Source organism: Leuciscus leuciscus (genome assembly GCF_965113295.1).
Source record: "Leuciscus leuciscus genome assembly, chromosome: 20".
In the NCBI taxonomy this organism is placed as follows: Eukaryota; Metazoa; Chordata; class Actinopteri; order Cypriniformes; family Leuciscidae; genus Leuciscus; species Leuciscus leuciscus.
Genome location: NC_138744.1, coordinates 34,941,315 through 34,961,451, shown reverse-complemented (window position 1 = coordinate 34,961,451; position 20,137 = coordinate 34,941,315). Strand labels below are relative to the sequence as shown.

The following is a 20,137-nucleotide window of genomic DNA, read 5'->3' as shown; positions in this document are numbered from 1 at the left end:
TATGAGTAAATATCATAGACTGTACAAAAGAAAAGGTAAATATAAATTTGAAATAATCCGCAAATATTTCCTTTCTTTTTTGCCGACGCGGCGGTGACGTCACGGTGAGCTGGGTGCGCATGCGCGTGTACGCGTGCACATCGAGCTGGTCTGCGGCCTGTGAGCCTGTTTGTCTGTGGATCTGAAGTTTGCAGTTTTTATTATTATGGCGAGATACATGCGACCTCCAAACACATCTCTGTTCATCAGAAACATCTCGGATGACAGCAGGTTAGTGCGCATGTGTACTAGTTACTGAGCAGTTTGTACGCTGCGCGAGAGAGCTCGCGCCCGCGTTTGCGTCGTTAAAACCTCACTAACTATAATAAATGTGTCATGTGCATGAATATACATCATGATTAGACACTCATCTAAAGTTATATTTCAAAACTGACATACCAGTGAGTGGGTTTTCTCTATTTTGCCAAAATGCTGCCTACTTCCTACTAATCAGTTAAGATGGATTAAAGGGTTAATGAAAACATAATTGGTCCGTTTGTCTCATATGTCGAATGTTGTTTTTAGTCTAATATTTGCAGCAGGATTTGAAACAGGATTGGGTTGGCTGTTATTAGACACATGCATATGAATGAGGAACACTGCATTAATAGTGAGGGAGATTCTAGAAGAACAGCTTTCACATTTCAAAATATGAAAGCCTGTTATAAGATGCTGTTATTTTCACTGATTGCTTCTATTAGTTTGACATGTTTCAACTAATCGATTTCTCACCCAGCATTATTATATTCTATTATAATGAATCTTTAATTAATTGCGTTTAAACATTATATTTATTTTGTTAATCATTATATTATATCCTTTTGTCATTTTATTAAGTTTTTATTATAAATAAATAGTAAAATAATTTTTATTTTAACTTTATCTCAGGTAACAAACGTGTTTTTAAAAACCCTTTACTACATAATGTAAAACTAAGTGTGAGATTGGAGGGAGATTCAATTGCATCATTTGCGAATTGAGGTAGTTCAGTTTTTCACCATGAATTCTCCAATTAAGCATGATTATTTTAATTTTTTTCACCACTAGCTATGTTTCCATCCACCTATTATGGAAGCAATTGTTTCCGGCACAGAATAAAAAAGGTAATTGCGACTTTTTATCTGCCAATTCTGTCTTTTTTTTATTTCTTATTTATTTAAAATTGTGAGATATGCTGAACTAGGGCTGGACGGTATGACCTACAATCAAAATATCAATTAATTCTACATTTTACCTCATTACGAATAATGAGAATTATAAAAAAAAAAAAAAATTTTTTGCAATAAATAATTTAGAATAATTGATGGAAACATACTTTGATGTTGGCTTGCGAAATCTTGTCAACAATGAGTTTCTGCACTCCACATTTTGGGATATCGCATAAAAAAAAACGCTGGATGGAAAACACCACGATGCGCATAAATTCGTAACAGTTTTTATGTGCTTATTTGAGGCGGACTTAATTCTTTATCTGATAAGAAGACATGCGCATAAACTATGTAGGAAACACATTTACCGAATAAATTCCTCGATGCGCAACAAAAAACCTCACATGATGTTGCCTCAACAGAGGATGTGATTGGATAACTGGACTAACTAACCAGCGGACCAATCACATCACATGTTGAATGAAATGCCTGAGCCAAAGTCTGTCATCAGAATGATTTGGTTTCATTCCCTCCCAGAAGTGTCTCACAGGATTGCGTTTACACACTAGCATCCAAATCCGTTTATTGCGTTTCGTCTGTGCGCTCTTGAGGCGCAAGTCATTTATGATATTGGGAAAAGAGCCACAGTTTCTTCCACATTGCAGCAACTTTAGTTTTTATTCCAGATGTTTTGTGCCAATTTCCCTGGAAGTGACGTTTTTATTCTCTTGAACACATGGGATGGAAACGTTGCTTTGTTAACAAATGTTTTATGCGATATTCCAATTTTCCGTTCATAACTTTGGATGGATTCATAGCTACTGACTTGTGGCTTCTACGAAAGCAAATATCAGCGCTTATATCACGTTATCATCCTCAAAGCACTCTGGGAGAGGCTCTCAGTCAGAGAAATGAATGTCCTGTCATTTCATGGTACTTTAGGCCAGAGGATTTGCGTCGTGAGTTTGGTCGTTACGGACCTATAGTAGATGTCTACGTTCCTGTTGACTTCTATTCACGGCGACCAAGAGGATTTGCATACGTTCAATATCCTTTGTAGGCAAATGTGTAAAAGAAAGAAAATATTGCAAACTTTTAAAGGGATGGTTCATCCAGAAATAAACAATCGGTCATCATTTACTCACCTTTTCTTTCCAAGTTGTTCTGTATAATGAAAGTGAATGGGGACTGGAGTTAGGGTTGACAATTGGCAGGTTTGGTTTGATTAAAACGAACCCTGGTGCGATTGCTCTGATAGTGTGGTTCATTTGAACAAGTGTGAATCCCTAGTGTGTGTGTGTGTGTGTGTGTGTGTGTGTGTGTGTGTGTGTGGTCCAGTTCCCATTCACTTTCATTGTATATGTGGAGGTTGGATAATGATAAAATTGTAATTTTTTTGTGTGTACTATCCCTTAAAAGCTTGACTGTGAATGGCGGTGAACTTGTCAGATGTTTGTCTCCTAACTGATATTTCCTCTGTTGTTGTCTCAGAAAATGTAAAGACATACAGTTCTGGAGACCTTCCCTACACAGAGTATTTAAAAGGGCCGATGTAGAGTAGATTCAAGACAAAGACAATAAAGAGAAAGTTAAAGCTTGAAGATGCAAAGGGGACCAAAATCAAGTCAAGGCCTCGGTCTGACCAAAGAAAGAGGAAAAGACTAAAGGTTATTGGGCAAAGACATCCCCAAGTCCTTCTCGGAGGTGGTTAAAGACAAAAAAGGTCAAGCTGAAGGTCAAAGGTCAAGCATGTTAAAGGTAACCCGTTTTAATGTTGTATCCTACCATTACAGAGCACATGATTTCTGTACGTAATCAAAGGAAGTTTTCATATCCATAAATTCTCTCCCTTTGATTGGCCCACAGATGCATTTATTGGTGTTTCTTTAACTACGGGCACTAACTCAATCGTCACACACACTCACACTAGTTTTTCATTTAATTGCCTGTTTATGATATCTAATATTTTTTTTCCAGCTCATCCTTCATTCTGTGGTGGAAATGTCAAGTTAAAGGGATACTCCACTTTTTTGGGGGAAATAGGCTCATTTTACAACTCCCCCAGAGTTAAACAGTTGAGTCTTACCGTTATCGAATCCATTCAGCCGATCTCCGGGTCTGGCGGTACCACTTTTAGCATAGCTTAGCATAGATCATTGAATCGGACAGGACCATTAGCATCTCTCTCAAAAAAATGACCAAAGAGTTTAGATATTTTTCCTATTTAAAACTTGACTCTTCTGTAGTTACATCGTGTACTAAGACCGACGGAAAATGTAAAGTTGCGATTTTCTAGGCTGATATGGCTAGGCACTATACTCTCATTCCTGCGTAATAATCAAGAAACTTTGCTGCCGTACCATGAGTCCAGCAGGCGTAATGATATGATGCGGCGCCTGAAAATAGGTTAGTCTAATAGGTTAGACAAACTTAGTCCCGGTCACGTTGGAAGTTACCGAGCTGGGGACTATTTTCAGGCGCTGCGTCATATCATTACGCCTGCTGGACTCATGGTACGGCAGCAAAGTTTCTTGATTATTACGCAGGAATGAGAGTATAGTTCCTAGCCATATCAGCCTAGAAAATCGCAACTTTACATTTTCCGTCGGTCTTAGTACACGATGTAACTACAGAAGAGTCAAGTTTTAAATAGGAAAAATATCTAAACTCTTTGGTCATTTTTTTGAGAGAGATGCTAATGGTCCTGTCCGATTCAATGATCTATGCTAAGCTATGCTAAAAGTGGTACCGCCAGACCCGGAGATCGGCTGAATGGATTCGAAAACGGTAAGACTCAACTCTTAACTGGGGGGGGGGGAGCTGAAAAAAGTGGAGTATCCCTTTAAAACATGTTAGGAATAAAACGCCACACAACACATTATGATACAATTACATAACATTTTCACATCTTTTTTGCATCATTTTGAGTGTAAATCACACCATAAAAATATATTCTTGTTCTTGTCCATAACACACGTCATGTCACGTACTGTGAAAGTGCCTGAAGTTGGAGAACACGTTCGGAAATTTTGTGGATTTCTTTCATGAGTGATTTCATCAACACATTCCCCTTCTGCCGTTTATCACAATTAATTCAGATGATTGTTTGCTTTGCTTTATAATCTTTCATATTTTGTGGTGAATATTAATATGGTATATATGGAGAGTTCAGTGTCTATAGTATAAATGTTCATCAGTGTGTGTCAGGCTCTTATAAAATAAAAAAAAGCAAAGCCTTAACCGCAGCTGCATGTTCGAGGACGTTCGTGACGCAGAGGATGCGCTTCATAACCTGGACAGGAAGTGGATCTGCGGACGGCAGATCGAGATCCAGTTCGCTCAAGGAGACCGCAAGAGTATAACACTGTTTTTCTGCATGTTGAAAATTAATGTGTGGTTTGTTGAAATGCATTGAATATCATTTTATATTAGCAATGAAATGTTATTTAGTGGCGTGCACTTGTTTTGTGGTGTTGTGCAGCTCCGGGTCAGATGAAGTCCAAAGAGAAGCGCTCTCCTCGCAGCGACTCGCGATACGACGACTACGAGCGGGACGGGCGGCGCAGACGGTCCCGCAGCCGCAGCTACAGAAGCAGATCTCGCAGTCAGTCCTACGAGCGCCACGCTCGCCCATCAGGGAGCCCTAGAGAGTGAGGACAAACACACACTGGCCATGTCTGAAATAAGAGCTAAGAGTCTAGAACATACAGACAGACAAACCTTTAACATTTTTAACTTTACAATTACATTTAAGGAAAAATAAATCTCATATAGCTTTCCTGTAGCTCAAACATTAGAGCGTTGGCACTTGCAACGCCAAGGTCATGGGTTCGATTCCCAGGGAAAGCTAGAACTGATAAGAATGTAAATGTGTACCTTGAAATGCAATGTAAGTCGCTTTGGATAAAAGCGTCTGCCAAATGCATAAATGTAAATGTTAATATAGTATACATAATATAAAGGAGTGTCACAATATATCGCAATACAAAAATGCAACAATATGTATTGTGGATAGTTCACCCAAAATGAAACTTACTGTGTGAGAAAAATTCAAGTTTACAGTTTTAGTTTCATAAAAACTAAAGAACTTTAAAAAAATATTACCTTTACAATTATATTTAAGAAATGTAAAAAAAAAAAAAATTTTTTTTTTTTTTATTAACATATATAATATATAGGCGTGTAACAATATATCTAGTCACAACATATTGCAATACAAAACTGCAACAATATGTGTTTTGGATAGTGACAATATAGTTCACCCAAAATGAAAATTACTGTGAGAATTTTTTTTACGTTTTCAGAGTTTTAGTGTCAGTACTACATTAAACTACTATATATAATGTTGAATATTATGTATAATAATGCAATGGGGGAATATTTGTGGGTCCTGATAATGCCAGATGTCTGATGTTACCAGTAAACGTGGCCTACATTATTTTAAACATATCTAGATAAATATATCTAGTCAGTGAGAGAGTGCAAGCATATTAGTCTACAATAAATCTGTTTTCAGCTTCAGAATCATGAATATTGTTATTCTGGTGTCTCTATTGTCCTGTGCTTTGGGTTTCCAGCACTAAGTCCAAGCCTGTTCATTTACACACACAATGTAACACCAAATTTAACATTTTGTCTTGGACTATTGCAATAATATCGTATCGTTATATATATCGAATCGTGACATGAGACTTTTTTTTCCGGTTTCACAGACAGGGCTTAGATTAAGCCAGGATTAAGCCTTAGTTCAATTAGGGAATTTAAGAAGCTTTTTTAAGATAAATGCCTTAGAAAACACATTATGTGCATCTTGAGACAAAACAATGGCAGTGATATATTTTGAGATATGTAAGTGCAAGCTTGTTTTCAGTTAAAACAGCTCAATAATGCATTTTAGTCTGTGAAACTGGGCATAAATTTCATTTTTTATTAAAAAACTTTAATGTGTTGTTCTACATTGATCTATTGAATGTTTTTTTGACAGTTCTCGGTCACACGGCAGACACCGGAGAAGCAGAAGTCGTGAGAATGACAGGTAACACATTGTGCAAAAAATAATGCATTATGCAGTTGATTATGATTTCACTTTTCTAACTTTAGTAAGTGTGTAATGTTGCTGTTTGAGCATAAACAACATCTGCAAAGTTACAACACTCAAAGCTCAAAGCAAAGGGAGATATTCGTTTTTTTTTTAAATAACTTTTTAAGGACTACAACAAACGGCTAGTAGGAACTACCTGACATTCCTCCTGGGTTAGTGACATCATCAACCCTAAAATTGACAAACCCCGCCCCCTGAACACGATTTATAGATTATCAAGACAGAATATGCTAATCAATGACTAGAAGATAACTACACATAAGCTACATAAATTCATCAACTAACCATTCAGAAACGTCCTGTTGCTTCTACATGTTGTCACTTCTTCTTGAGTCTCTCCATCATTGTCTGAATCCGGTTTGAACATAAAAGGCTAAACGTTTTTGAAACTTAAAAGGACACAAGCTGTTGTAGCTCCGCCCCCTCTGTGCTGGGAGCAGCAGCTCATTTGCATTTAAAGGGACAGACACAAAACCGGTGCGTTTTTGCTCACCTCAAAAAGTGACAATTTGAACATGCTATATAACCATATCTGTTGGGTATTTTGAGCTAAAACTTCACACACACACACACACACACACACACACACACACACACACACACACACACACACACACACACACACACACACACACACACACACACACACACACACACACACACACACACACACACACACACACACACACACACACACACACACACACACACACACACACACACACACACACACACACACACACACACACACACACACACACACACTCTGAGGACATCAGAGACTTATTTTACATCTTGTGAATAGGGCATTATACCACCCCTTTAACTTCCACTATGGAAACAGACTGTAAATCAGAGTTTTCTGCTCAGACGCAGGTCACGTGACCACGGACGCCGACACCATCGATCTGCCTCGCATTCTCCTTCCCAGGACTCCAAGTACAAGTCCAAGAGCCGCAGGTCACGGTCCAGATCGGCCAGCCCGCCGGTGGAAGACCTGCACCCGTCCACCGGCTCCCGTGAGGACGAACCCCGCGCCCGCTCCGCTTCCCGCTCACCGTCTCGCTCCCGCTCGCGATCCAGGTCCTGGGCCGGCCGCAAGTCTGGGGGTCGCTAGTGTAAATACAGTATCATGTGCAGCTTTTCATCGTGTGTAATCATGACACCGTGCTCGAAAGTTAGTGTTGTCGAAGGCAGTTTCAGATTGTTCTTTTGTAAGAAATGTGCCCATCGCTTTGATGCCAGTGTAATAAAGATGGCTTTATTTTTATAGTCAGAGACGATCAGAACACCAGCTATTTTTTGTTCAAAAGATGCATGCAGACAGTAAAAAAACATAAAAAAACATAAAAAAAAAACTTTTAAAGACTTTGGTGTTTCCTCTGAAAGGTCGCAGTGTTTTTTGTTAAAGTTTTTCTTAAGGTATTATAATCTAAATTTGTATTTTAGTTAAGTCTTGATTGTTGCATCTGTTTATATTAAAGACGTAGTATTTTTGTCATTGCTAAATAAACAATGATTTAAACATCATCTGAGTGTTTTATTCTCACACCTGCTTTTCATTGAATATGAGTTTATATACACCAATATATCAAAAAAAGGTTTCAATTGTATAATTTAGTCCTTATTTCAACATCTACTTGCACATTTTTTTATATCAAAAGTTGTGTCTTTAACAATGAACAGTTGTATTTTCAACTAATATTGGAAAATCAATAATTACTGAAACAAATGTATTATGTTAATGCATTCACTAACGTTAACGAATGGCACCTTATTGCAAAGTGATACTGATGTTTTTGTTTACGGTCATTAACTACATTAGTTAACATGAGCCACCAGTATTTCTATACAGTTGCTCTACATTTTTAAAAACAAGTTGTATCTGTTAACATTAATGCTCTGAACTAACATGAACTATTGTATGTGTAACATTAACAAAGGTTGACACTAATAAAATACTGTTCATTATTAGATAATTTGCTAATGTTGCCAACAAGACCTTATTGTAAAGCATTACAAATATTTACATCAGAAAATAAGAATTTGTTATTAGATTAGTTAGGTAACATGAACTATGAAAATACTTCCTAAAGCATTATTAATCTTAGTTACTTCACGTTTTTAAGATCAAAAGTTGCATCTCTGATAACAATGAAACGTTTTTTATTAACTAAGCAAATCAATAATTACTGAAACAAGTATATTGCTAATTTTTAGTTCAAGTTAGTTATTGCATTAATGAACGTTAACAAATGGGACCTCATTTGAGACTCCTCTCCTGTGGTAACATCACTGACCCATGAGACCAGTGGCTTATATGCAGAATTATTTCTGCAGTTTAAAACTCATTCAACTTTTCTTTAACCTTTGATGTAATTTACTTGCCATTGGAATCCACTGCTGCTTCAATTTATATGAAATGAGTGATTATAATCAAGGTATTAATCAATATTTTTCCTTCTAAACATCAAATTAGTTGAATGACTTTTCTGGAGATTTTACTTTGATATAGAAGTTCCCAGTGTGATTACAGAATACATGAAAAGAACATTTCAGTAATGTCAGTATGATATCTGAATGCAGTGACAGTGCTTGCTCATTCAGTCCGGCTTCCAGAAATGAAGTAGGGACTTGATTTGTGTTTGAGAAAGGTCTTCGTACATAGAGGGGTCGCTGAAGCCAATAGTTTAAGGGATCATTTCTTTGTTAAAGCCTTACTTTCCAGTTAGACTAAAGTGTAGCTCTTTATTCTGAGGGGATATATATATATATAATATATCCCTATATTATAGGGACTTTATTCTGAGTGAAATACTGCATAATAGCATTTAAACCAGTATTCAAGCGTGCAACAAATGTTTGAAAAAGTAATAAACAATATTGTAAAATGACCACGTTGCATGTTTAATTCAGCGAGTGTGATGCAACTATCATAGACAGCTGCATTTTCAACCCAATTTAGTAAATTGTAGGTTTTTCTTTGCAGAGAATGAGTTTTCTGCAGAAATTGAATGCAAATTACCTGATTTTATTTCCAACATTGACAACTGACACTCCTAAAGTGATGAGAGAACCAAAGCTTACTAGTTTATCACTGCATAATGCATTGTGTTTCACATACAGTAAAAGGTATGCAAGTATTCAGAATATACTTTGAAAGTGTCCCACTATGTCTTCCTGTGGTGAGGTTTGAAAACACATTCAAAACTTTGTAGATTTTGTTACAGAAGCGTGTATGTAGAAGAACCACAACACTAGTTTGCATCCAAGTTTATTTTTGAAATTCCCTACTCCCTCTATACAAGAAAAAATGACTTTCCACAAAGGCAGCAGTGAACTCTCAGTGATAGTAATATTTATGATTAGGGCAGGAAAAAAAATAAATCAAATCACAGTGTAATCTTCCTTTTTCTTTAAATACTCCTGCTGTCATCTTTGGCTGGGGTTTGGCGGACAGTTTACCGTCAGGCCAAAGTCACGGGAAGTTACAGTTCAAGCCAATGGAGCTGCAGGCTTCAACTTTACAAAAGCCAATGCAGGAATGTTGCGTTATACTCTGATAACGGAAATAAAAAAAACAAAAACAAAAAAATAAGAACAAGCCGTCCAACGTTTGAAACGCAGACCAAAAAAAAAAAAAAAGAAAACAGACTGCCGGGGATGCGACAGCACTTTTTTAAATTTCATAAAATTGTATAGACAAAAAATAAATCTACAAAAATGGAACTAGAATATTACACAACGATTAAACGAGTTTCGTTTAACTACACAAACCCGAAATTCTTGGTCTTGATGGCTAGTAAAAGTTTCTGTTTGAGAATCTGTTTGGAAGAGTAAAGTGGCACGTAAAGGCGAGAGATGCAGGTGTTGGCGGTGGGCAGGTGCTGGTCGTCTGGCGGGCGGATGGTGATGGAGGGCATGGGCTGGAAACCTTCTTCACTGGCCGGCAGAGACGGGCTGGACGTCCAGAAATACACCTGCGGGAGACACACACGAATGACTTAACATCTGGCACGCTTTATACGTGAATTAACACCGAGTAAAGAAATGCAGAAACGTCCTACCAGGTCCTGCCTCTCTGTCATACTCATCTTCTCAACGATGGACCAAAACCAGCGTTTGAACTGCAGCAGCTTCTCCGCATTCTCGCCTGGAGGTTTAAACAAAACAACACGATTGAAGGATTTACAGGCTCTTGATTAATTGGATCTGATTTATTTCATGTCATTTAAGCAGAAAATGTTTTCATGGAAAAACTACTGTTTATAACAATCATAAATATAGCTGCAAGCAGCGATTAAGGGGCCAAGCACAAAGGCGGCACATAAGTCATCAGATCAACTTTGAGCAGTTAAAGACATAGTAAGATGATTTTAGGCAAAATGCATGAAAAATTTAAAACAATCACTAGTAATGTGATATAATTTTCAACCAATAGGTGGCGCTGTGAGCATAACACATGCAAAGGTGACAATAACACATGCAAAGTTTGGTGTCAATATGCCAAAGCATTCGTTTTAGTCGTTTTTGCATCATGCCATCAAATTTGTTGATGCGGTATACGAATTTTTTCTTTTTAAGATGATACAATTAAATTTTGATGGACTCGCGGTCTAGGAGTTTGAAAATGTTTCTTTTTTTTTTAAAGAAAATAAAAGTGGCATATAGGAAGTTTGACCCAACTATGTCAAAATTGGTATCCATGTTTTCGGCATGACCCAAGGAATCCATTAAGACCAGGTTCATTACAGTAAGCTAATTTAATCAAAAGTTATTAGCATTTTTTGTAAATTTCATTTTAACTTTTCAAGGTGGCGTATTTCAAACAATACGCCAATATGTTCAAAATTCAAGATGGCCGACACCCAAAATGGCCTAGATGGGAAAATTAGGAACCGTTGGACTTGGCATGCTGCACCAAATCTATAATGACAACAGTTTTGTCCAAACCGTTCAGAAGATAGAAGCAAAATGTAAAAAAAAAAACTGTTTTATTATATCTCCAGGCCACTAGGGGGCACTGCGCTGAAACTGTGCAGGTAGCCTTAGGTCATGGTTGTCATAACACAAACCAAGTTTGGACTGAATATGTTAAAGCGTTAAAGAGCCTCACATCCATTTTGGCATACTCTTCGTCAAATTCGTTCACACGTTATTCAATAACGGTTTTAAATTACGTAACTTTGTTGGCATGGTCTAAAGATGATCTAGTTAAATTTTCGTGAAAATTGGATGAACGGCCCAGGAGGAGTTTGAGAAAGTAGTAAATTTCATGACGGAAAATTAAATGTCGAATCGAATCGTCTTGAGACAAGGAATAAGAGGAAATTAGAATTTTGTTTCTAGCCTTAAGGTTCAAAAGTTATTAGCATAAACGTAAGTGAAACTGTGAACAGTTAGTGGTGTTAGAGGGATCGAGTTAGACTCCAAAACTGCTGTGGTTTATGTCCGGACTGTCCTCTATCTGTGTGCCAGATTTCATAACTTTCCCACAAGCGGTTCTATGCGCTGCCATAGACTCAAGAGCGGAAGAAGAAGAAAGGAAAGGAAGCAGAATAATAATAATAATAATGCCAAAGATTACAATTGGTGCTTGGCCCCTAATAAAACTACATACAAAGTTATACACAATTATAGAAAACAATTTAACCAAATTTTTTTACAACAATAAAAAAAATATAGCAATTATATAAGAACCTTCAGTTTGATATTCGATGGAAAATGTTCTTGGAAAATGTCCAGTAACAAAATTTCTGATTCAAATTGTTGCCTAATATAATAGAAACAGGCTAAAATATGCTTAACAGTCAATAGCCATTTCCATGCTACGCTCCAAAACTGGAATATCTCATAAAACATTTGCAAATAAAGCAGCATTTCCAATCCCATGTCTTCAAGAGAGAGAGAAAAATCATCACTTCATGGTCATCGGCGCATATCAGTAATACATTATTTTTCTTTTTTTAAGTTGCTGCAACGGGAAGTCTGTGAATTTATTTCAGACAAAAAAATAAATAAATGACTTGCGCATCAGAGAACAGATCAAACGCAATAAACACTGTCATGTAATCTTGCATTCAGAGGCAGATGCCTGATGTTTGGAGGCGCAAACAACATGGTTTGAGTTTCAAGGCTAAGAAAGAATATTAACATTACTAACATTGCTCTACATTACAGAGAAATGCAAACCTTAATATTGAGCCTTAAAATATAAATTAAGTGCTAAACCGCTAATAAAGCTTGCTTGCACTGGCAAAAGTAACGATTATGAATGTATCGGAAAAAAACAAAGGAGACTGTCTGAACATTTTAACAAATTTAATAAACTAGTGTTTTTTGAGTAAGTGTCGGCTGCAAAGTTGAGGTTGACGACACTGGCTCGTCATCTCTGGACGTGCCTATAGAGAGAAATGAACGTTGAGTTAAACATGTCGTGCAGTGAGCGCTACTAATTTAGCTTCCACACGAACACTTGGATTTGCCCCTAATATTAGAGCACATGTATCTAGGTTAATGTTAGGCTAACGTTAGCCACTTTACATGGCCGCTCGTTCTACTAACTTTTCAAATGACAAGCCATGTTTGAGGTAGGCTTGCAGAGGTAGATGTTTCGTCTTATTTACAACATGACAATGTGTAGCCGCTGCGCTGACTACTACATCTTCTGAGGCAGCGGCAGAAACGGAGGAGGCTGGTTAGCACGGCTTTGTTCCGTGCTGTCGTCTCCACCAGTCTCAAAATTTTATGCATCCACCGTATTGTAATTTTCTGCTCGACCGGCACTTTGCAACAACACAACCTTGTTTCTGCAGCGACTTTCAGCATGTTTCCTATAACAACATCTAACATGTTTACATTTTACGTGACATGACAAAGTGGCAAACTACTTTCATGATGGCAATTTGAATTTAGATAGCAATCTATAATCAGATTAGAGCTGGAACAGATTTCCAGAAATGCAATTTGATTTCAAACCACATATGTGACCCTGGACCACAAAACCAGCCATAAGTCGCACAGGTATATTTGTGGCAAAAGCCAACAATACATTGTATGGGTCAAAAGGATAGATTTTTCTTTTATGCCAAAAATCATTAGGATATTAGGTAAAGATCCTGTTCCATGAAGATATTTTGTAATTTTCCTACTGTAAATATATACAACATTTATTTTTGTGAGTGGATGCAGCACAATTGGAACATAAATGGACAATTTTAAAGGTGACATTCTAAATTTTTCGATTTTTTTTTTGCACCTTCAAGATTCCAGATGTTCAAATAGTTGCATCTCAGCCAAACATTATCCTATCCTAACGAACCATACATCAATGGAACGCTTATTTATGCAGCTTTCATGTGATGTATACATCTCAATAAAAAAAAAATTGACCCATGTGACTGGTTTTGTGGTCCATGGTCACATATGAAATGTAACTCAAAAAATGGATTTGCATTTCAAGTAATTTTTTTCCATTCACACTTGCTAAATATGATCAGATATGCACAAAAATCGGATTTGGGCTGACAGTCTGAGCGAGGCTTTATGTACCTGATTCATCATTGAAAGAGGTGAAACTAATGAGCATCTGGACGTTGACTTCTCCACAGCCGTTGACCAGCAATCTGAAGTCCTCCGCCGTCAGGTCCTCCAGGGCATTCTTTGGAAGCACATCCAGAAGGCCCTTCCGCATGGCCTGCAAAACAACATCTTCACTTACATCTGTGCATGGCTTTATTTTTGGCAGAGAGTACAGAGCTTTCAGTGAGTGGCGAAAGAACATGCACGCAACGCAAAGGAACGCTGAACTGAAAAATGTTTCTGCTTGAATGCAATGCAAGTCGCTTTTTGGATGTGTTTTGCCCTCTTTTTCTCCCTCGCTGTCAATTTCTTAGGCTCAACCCCTCGGGACTGCTATTGGTTCGGGAAGCTGCCTATCACTGTTAACACGGTCTCCGCTGCCAATCCTGTCTACCGTCAGCGTTTAAAATAGTGACAGGATTAACGCGAGGCAGACAATCTTTGCTCTCCTGTTCCCCTACTTTATGTCGTGTTAATCTGCCCTTTTTGCTAGTTTTTTTTTGTGCTCAGTTTCATTCTTACTTTGTACAGTTTTTGTCATCTCGTTTTGTTTTTTGCCATTTTTGTTTCTCATCATTCATTATATTTGCTTTAGTGCTGATGACAACCTTCTCCTTGCCCGGGGGGAAACTGGACGGGTAATACCTTTACTGGCATTTTTGTGTAGCGTTTTGTCCCTAGCCACCATCATTTAAGCACATAATGGTCACAATCTGAAAGTAACCTCTGCTAACCCCAGACCAAAATTAAGAAGATGCAAAACCAGTAAGCTTCAAAATGAGCCGTGATTTGGACCACATAGTCAAAGTCTGGCTCTCTGAGTCCTAAAAATCAGGGTAGGTGACTCAAAAGTTAAGTGCACTCACATGCAGAGGCTGTTCTGCCACCACCAGCATCCTGTGCTCTGCGTATCTCCTCACGTACTCGTAAACGTTCAGAGGAGTCACAGGCATGTTGACCCCACCGGCCAGGAGCTCCACCTGCAGATCCAACAGAAAAACATTCAGACATGTGCAAACACTGAACCCTAATGCAAACACAAAAGGGAAATGTAGCCATTACCTGTCCTGCTCCTTCCTCCTTGCAGAGGTCAATAGCGAAGGCGAGGTCCATTGCCGCAAACACAGCCTCTGCCTCCTCGGTTTGAGAGTGTCGAATCAGCTGTCGCAAGCTCTCGTACATCACCGGGTCGAAGAAAGCGAAGTCGTGCCAGTTCACCTGCAGCACAAGAGACAGAATAGCGAAATCCAGTCAGAAAAGGTCACGGAATTTGGGCAAATTGTGGATAAGTAAATCAAAAGTAGGGCTGTACAGCTGTTCACATTGTTTAAAAACGAGGTCTGCATGTTCTGCACGTCTCGGTGAACGAGTGCAGTTTTGTCTACTACACACTCAAGCTCGTGACACGCAGTTGTATGTACTTCTCAAAGTGAAAATAATAATGACATTTTTAAAGTTTTAAAATTATCAGTGGACTTGTGCAGCATTTGATTTCATTGTAAAAGATGAATTCAAATGTTAATATTTTATTCCTTTGATTTCCACCATTTTTGATAAATTTGTATTTAATCCAAGACAAACCAGAATTTATAAAAAAAAAAAAAAAAAAACATTTCATACATAGGCCCCATTTTTGTAAAAATGTTGATAAATTATTTAATTGTTAATTTAGGAATTCAATTAATTAGACACTTTTTGATTATTAAAGGTGCAGTATTTAATATTGATAGTTATTTTGGAAAAAATAAAACAGATTTTAAAGGGCCCTAACTTAGTGACAGGTTTAACCTCAGATCAATGCAGGATATCGCTATTACAGAAGTTATTAACATGTAGATATTCACCTTCCTGCCGAGCAACACCTTGATGACGTGTCTGTTGAGTGTGATGGGGCAGAGTTCATTCTGTAACAGACATAACCCAAGTATCCTGCAGGCAGAAGAAAAGAATCAGGGATATTAGTAAGAGCTGGTGGTTCATTCTCTCACAGATGTTTAAGTGAACATGTGTCTCGTACCTGCCGATGTTACGGAAGCAGTTGAGCCTGGCCTCAGTGTTCTTGCCTGGACGGGGCGAGTAAAAGCCCCTCTTGCCGGGTTGGTAAAAGAGAGGTGCATTATCATCCCCGTCATCAGGGTCGTCCAGCTCCATATCAACCACGCTGCGGGTGGAACCGTGCCTCTTTCGGTTCTCCTGCTGGTGGAATGTGGAAATTACAATTAAAAACAGATCATGGGTGCAACAAAGAACTTCTTTAATCTCCAAAGAACTATATAGATCAACTCATGCACAATATGCATGCAAAAACTATTCAGCACAAAATGATGAGTTGCACCCTGAATCTAAGCTGATGCAAAGAACAAGAAAAGAGCCTTTAGAGTTTTAGACACAACATACTTGTGCTTTTTCAGGAGTGTCGAGGAGGCCGAGGTCCAGTATACTGTCAGCGCCATTTTCCCTGTGCAAGAGAGAGAAGCTCATAAAATACTCCACTATCAGCAAAAAAGTCTAGGTATATTATACCACAAAATCTATATATTATTTATATATATATATATATATATATATACATATACACACACACACACATACATATATTATAACAAATATATTTAATAAGCAATTACTACAGTATTTATTAAATACATTTAATAATATTTAATATGTAATTGTATCATTACTTTTTAAATTAATAAATATAATGTTAAATATGTCTTGTATATAATTTAATAAATTATGTAATTTACATAATTACATTTTATAATTCATATTTTATTTAAATACTAGTAAAATATGTATTTAATATTATTAAATACTATAATAACTCAAACAACAGAACAAAGACACAAATGAAAGACCTAGCTGAAATGCAATAAGCACTAGAAATAAGAAATCCTACATAAACGTATTAAGAAATCAAATGTATAAAAAAAACTGCATAGTCTTCAGTTACAAAAAGTTACAAAAGTGATTCAATCAAGAGCAATGAGAGATTTTTCCTTTCTTTTGTAATTTGATTAACATTAAATGACAGACAACAGCAGGTTTTAGGCTGCTGTCACTTAAAAACCGAATGCACAGATCCAATATACTGTTACACATGCATTTTCTTTCTCAACTTTCACTTAAGGCATAAATAGCTGTTTTCTTGACAGGGGGGCGTGAGATTATTCACCTTCCGTGAGTTATGAGGAGCTCCATGGCCTCTTCCACACGAGCTCTGAGCGAGTCTTCACTGGCCAGGAGCAGCAGCAGCTGAGCAGGAGAGAGTTCCAACAGCATCCCTGTGATTTTACTGGCAAATGCCTGTAGAGAAAAGCACACCACATAAATGCATATCACACACTAAATCATCTTTTCAAAAGCCACATTTGCTGATGGTTGTACTGGTTTGTACCGGCTGCATGGCGTGCACTCGTGGGTACAGTCTCTCTCCTAGAGCCTGTCTGTGAGCCGGCAGCGGCTCCGGTTCATCACTGGGGTTCCCTTCTGATGCGGGTCTGAACGGCCGTGTGTCAATTGACAGCTGTCTCCTTGAGTCCCTGCAAAAAATAAAAATAAAAATAAAATAAAAAAGAATGTAAAAAAAAGAATGCTTTAGATCTTTTATTTTATTAAATAATTTTATTTTTTTTAGGAATGCACCGATCATGATTTTTCATGGGCGATTCCAATTGCCGATTTTTTACAAGCAAATTTATTTGTTGTTTATTTTCTCTATTACAAGCCAAACTGGGTGCTAAAAAGGCACTTAATAAAATGTACCATTATTATTATTTTTTAAATAATTGAATTTTTAAAGAATACCCATAAATTTAATGAATATATCACAAAAGATTATATTTTATTTAAATTAATTAAATATTAAATTTTTTATATTAAATTGAATCAAATAATTTTAGATAATGGGATCAAAATTTTATTTTTTTTATAATCCTTTAAATGAATGTTGCTTAAACTTAATTTGCCAGAAATTACACCATGAAAGATTATGATTTTTAAACAATAATGAATTTTATCATTCTTTTTCGGGGTTAAAAAAAAAAAAAAAAAATTACTTAAGCTTGTTTTGCCAGAACATACATCATGAATATTTGATATATAAGGCTCAGGTAAAGTCACCTGTCACGGTCTCGTCTGGATGCAGCTCTCAGTCCTCCGCTCCTCCTCTCACGCTCACGGTCTCGGTTCCTCAGCCGCTGCATAAGATCTGCAAACACACACAGAAAACCTGAGCATCACCTTCTCAAAAACACCAGCAAACTTTCACCACATTTACACAGCAGCTGAAACATTTATCCTTGAAAAAAAAAAAGGGTAATAAAAAGGGCCAATAAATCAATTAAATAAGAAATAAAACAAAGTAATGAAAACCATTCACCATCCCATAAAATTGCCTGTCAAAAAAAGAAAAGAAAAACCAGAAGGAAATTGATACATACTGCTGGCCTGCATTCCCTTGCTGACGCTCTGTACACAGTCCAGATTGGGCAGCTTGTCATTGGACAGGAAAGCCTGTGCGATGGCCGTGTAAAAGCTCCGTGCCACTCCGCTGCCCTCTCCTGGTTCATCCTTGAAAGTCACTTTTACACGATGCACAGCCATGGGTGTAGTGGTGCAGCGCCGGCCGAAGTGGGCATTGAGCTGCCGCATGGTCTGCTGGATGAGCTGCTCTCGGTCACGGTCCACCTCCAGGGCCAGATCACGTGACTGAAGGTTCCTCAGCTTCTCCATCTCACGCCGAAACTTCGACTCCTTTACCTCAAAACCACCCAGTTCGGTCAGGATCTGCAACGTTCAGAGAAAAGTAGATATTTATAGAACAACTCTTTTCGATTTTCATTTTTATTGACCAACTTTTCTAGGGATGTAACTAATAATTATTTTGATAATATCATTTTTCAGATTTTCGAACAATATATCGATTAATTAGATTATACATTAAAAAAAAAGTGTTTTAAAAAACAAAACATTTTTAATCCATTAGTTAAAAAAAGTTATTCCACATCCTGCCCAACGTTGTCTTCCAAACAATGTGAAAATAAATATAGTGAATGTATCTATATCGGCTATGCTATATATTATGTGCAAAAAAGGGTTAAAATATAAACATTACATTCTAAACCAAAAAACAACCGACTGCTTAATATTATTGCATACTGTGCTTGCAAAAGTTAAAATGACTAAATTAAAAATGATTAAAAAAACAAAAGCACAAAATCTATATGCAACAAGAAATATTTGAGCAAAATGCATATTTTAGTCGAGACTTTTTGCACTCCTGTTCTAGTGTGCTTCGTCTGTTTGACACGCATGCATGCGCCGACGAGTGCCTTTAGTTTGAAATCCTTAATAGCCTTCTAAGGTTTCAGCCAACATGGGTCATGCACTTTTCCCACAGCAGCTCACTCTGCGTATTCTGCTATTTTCCATATGCAATTTGTCCATGGAAATGTGTTATTCAATACTGTAAGGCGACGTGACCTGCGGATGGTTTCCATGCACAGTGTGCAAATGCAAAGTCTTTTGTTCAAAATGGCTTTCTCTGAAAATAATCTGCTAAGAATGAGCTGTACTTACAGATCCCGGTTCTGCTCCCACGTCCTCCATGAAGACACGGCCAAACAGCTCCAAAGAAAGCCGCCAGCGGCCCAGCAGCATGTCGTGAGAGATCACCATCCCCATGAAACTACAGTGTGGACTGGAGGAAACAAACAAGAAACGTCAATCAATCATCACATCACTCACAGCCCTTAATGAATCTATAAATATTATTACTTACATAAATGTGGGAAGTGGCGGGCCATCGCTCTCTGTCAAACCAATCTCTGCAAGGAGGCTGCTCTTTAACTGGGCTGCCAGATCATGGGGTGAAGGGCCTGGTTTTGATGCATCCATGTCCTGCTCCGCAGTCGACTGCTCCTCGCCACCCCTCTGCCGAGACTCCATACTCATCACGTTCTTCATGTTCGCCGAATACGACATCTTTGTGGGTAGAATCTGGGATGAGAATTACCCATAATACAATATTGTAAAAATATTGCTTTATTGCTCATTGTTGAGACCTGATCAGAGAAGCGTTTTTTGACCGCACGAGGAATTATTTAACATCAGTTTGTGTTTAAATTGGGGCTGTCAAGCATTTAATATTTAGTTTTAATTACATGATGTGCCAATTAATTAAACGCAAATTAATTGCACATTAAATTTGGTTGAGAAATTACTCCCAAAAGATAATTTAAAGTCATTATTGTGTTAAACGAGAAAA

At 37.5% G+C, this 20,137-nt stretch overlaps 2 protein-coding genes and 1 long non-coding RNA gene across 4 annotated transcripts in view; 1 reads left to right on the top strand and 2 right to left on the bottom strand.

Annotated features, from left to right (window-relative positions):
• LOC309483419 overlaps window positions 1-7,181 on the bottom strand; it is a 64,771-nt gene extending 57,590 nt beyond the window's left edge. The window contains exons 1-2 of the long non-coding RNA XR_014200553.1: window positions 7,040-7,181; window positions 6,782-6,843 (exon numbers count right to left, since the gene is read on the bottom strand). This is a non-coding gene — a long non-coding RNA (uncharacterized lncRNA). The remainder of the gene's footprint in view (window positions 1-6,781; window positions 6,844-7,039) is intronic.
• On the top strand, window positions 103-7,818 carry srsf10a (serine and arginine rich splicing factor 10a). The gene is made up of 6 exons (XM_082149244.1): window positions 103-270; window positions 2,130-2,243; window positions 4,434-4,543; window positions 4,669-4,837; window positions 6,172-6,222; window positions 7,159-7,818. Exons 1-6 carry the CDS (start codon window positions 206-208, stop codon window positions 7,403-7,405), a joined length of 756 nt encoding a protein of 251 aa, XP_082005370.1. The 5' UTR covers window positions 103-205; the 3' UTR covers window positions 7,406-7,818.
• Window positions 7,819-9,546: 1,728 nt separating this feature from the next.
• ubr5 (ubiquitin protein ligase E3 component n-recognin 5) overlaps window positions 9,547-20,137 on the bottom strand; it is a 54,145-nt gene continuing 43,554 nt past the window's right edge. Inside the window, exons 45-58 of one of the 2 annotated variants that reach the window (XM_082149214.1) lie at window positions 19,652-19,869; window positions 19,450-19,570; window positions 18,312-18,657; window positions 17,992-18,079; window positions 17,267-17,411; window positions 17,045-17,175; window positions 16,267-16,327; window positions 15,887-16,065; window positions 15,714-15,798; window positions 14,932-15,087; window positions 14,736-14,849; window positions 13,840-13,984; window positions 10,356-10,441; window positions 9,547-10,268 (exon numbers count right to left, since the gene is read on the bottom strand). In XM_082149214.1, the coding sequence (XP_082005340.1) occupies window positions 10,056-10,268; window positions 10,356-10,441; window positions 13,840-13,984; window positions 14,736-14,849; window positions 14,932-15,087; window positions 15,714-15,798; window positions 15,887-16,065; window positions 16,267-16,327; window positions 17,045-17,175; window positions 17,267-17,411; window positions 17,992-18,079; window positions 18,312-18,657; window positions 19,450-19,570; window positions 19,652-19,869 (2,088 nt within the window). In that variant the 3' untranslated portion in view covers window positions 9,547-10,055. The remainder of the gene's footprint in view (window positions 10,269-10,355; window positions 10,442-13,839; window positions 13,985-14,735; window positions 14,850-14,931; window positions 15,088-15,713; window positions 15,799-15,886; window positions 16,066-16,266; window positions 16,328-17,044; window positions 17,176-17,266; window positions 17,412-17,991; window positions 18,080-18,311; window positions 18,658-19,449; window positions 19,571-19,651; window positions 19,870-20,137) is intronic. The other variant, XM_082149215.1, reaches the window with a different exon arrangement.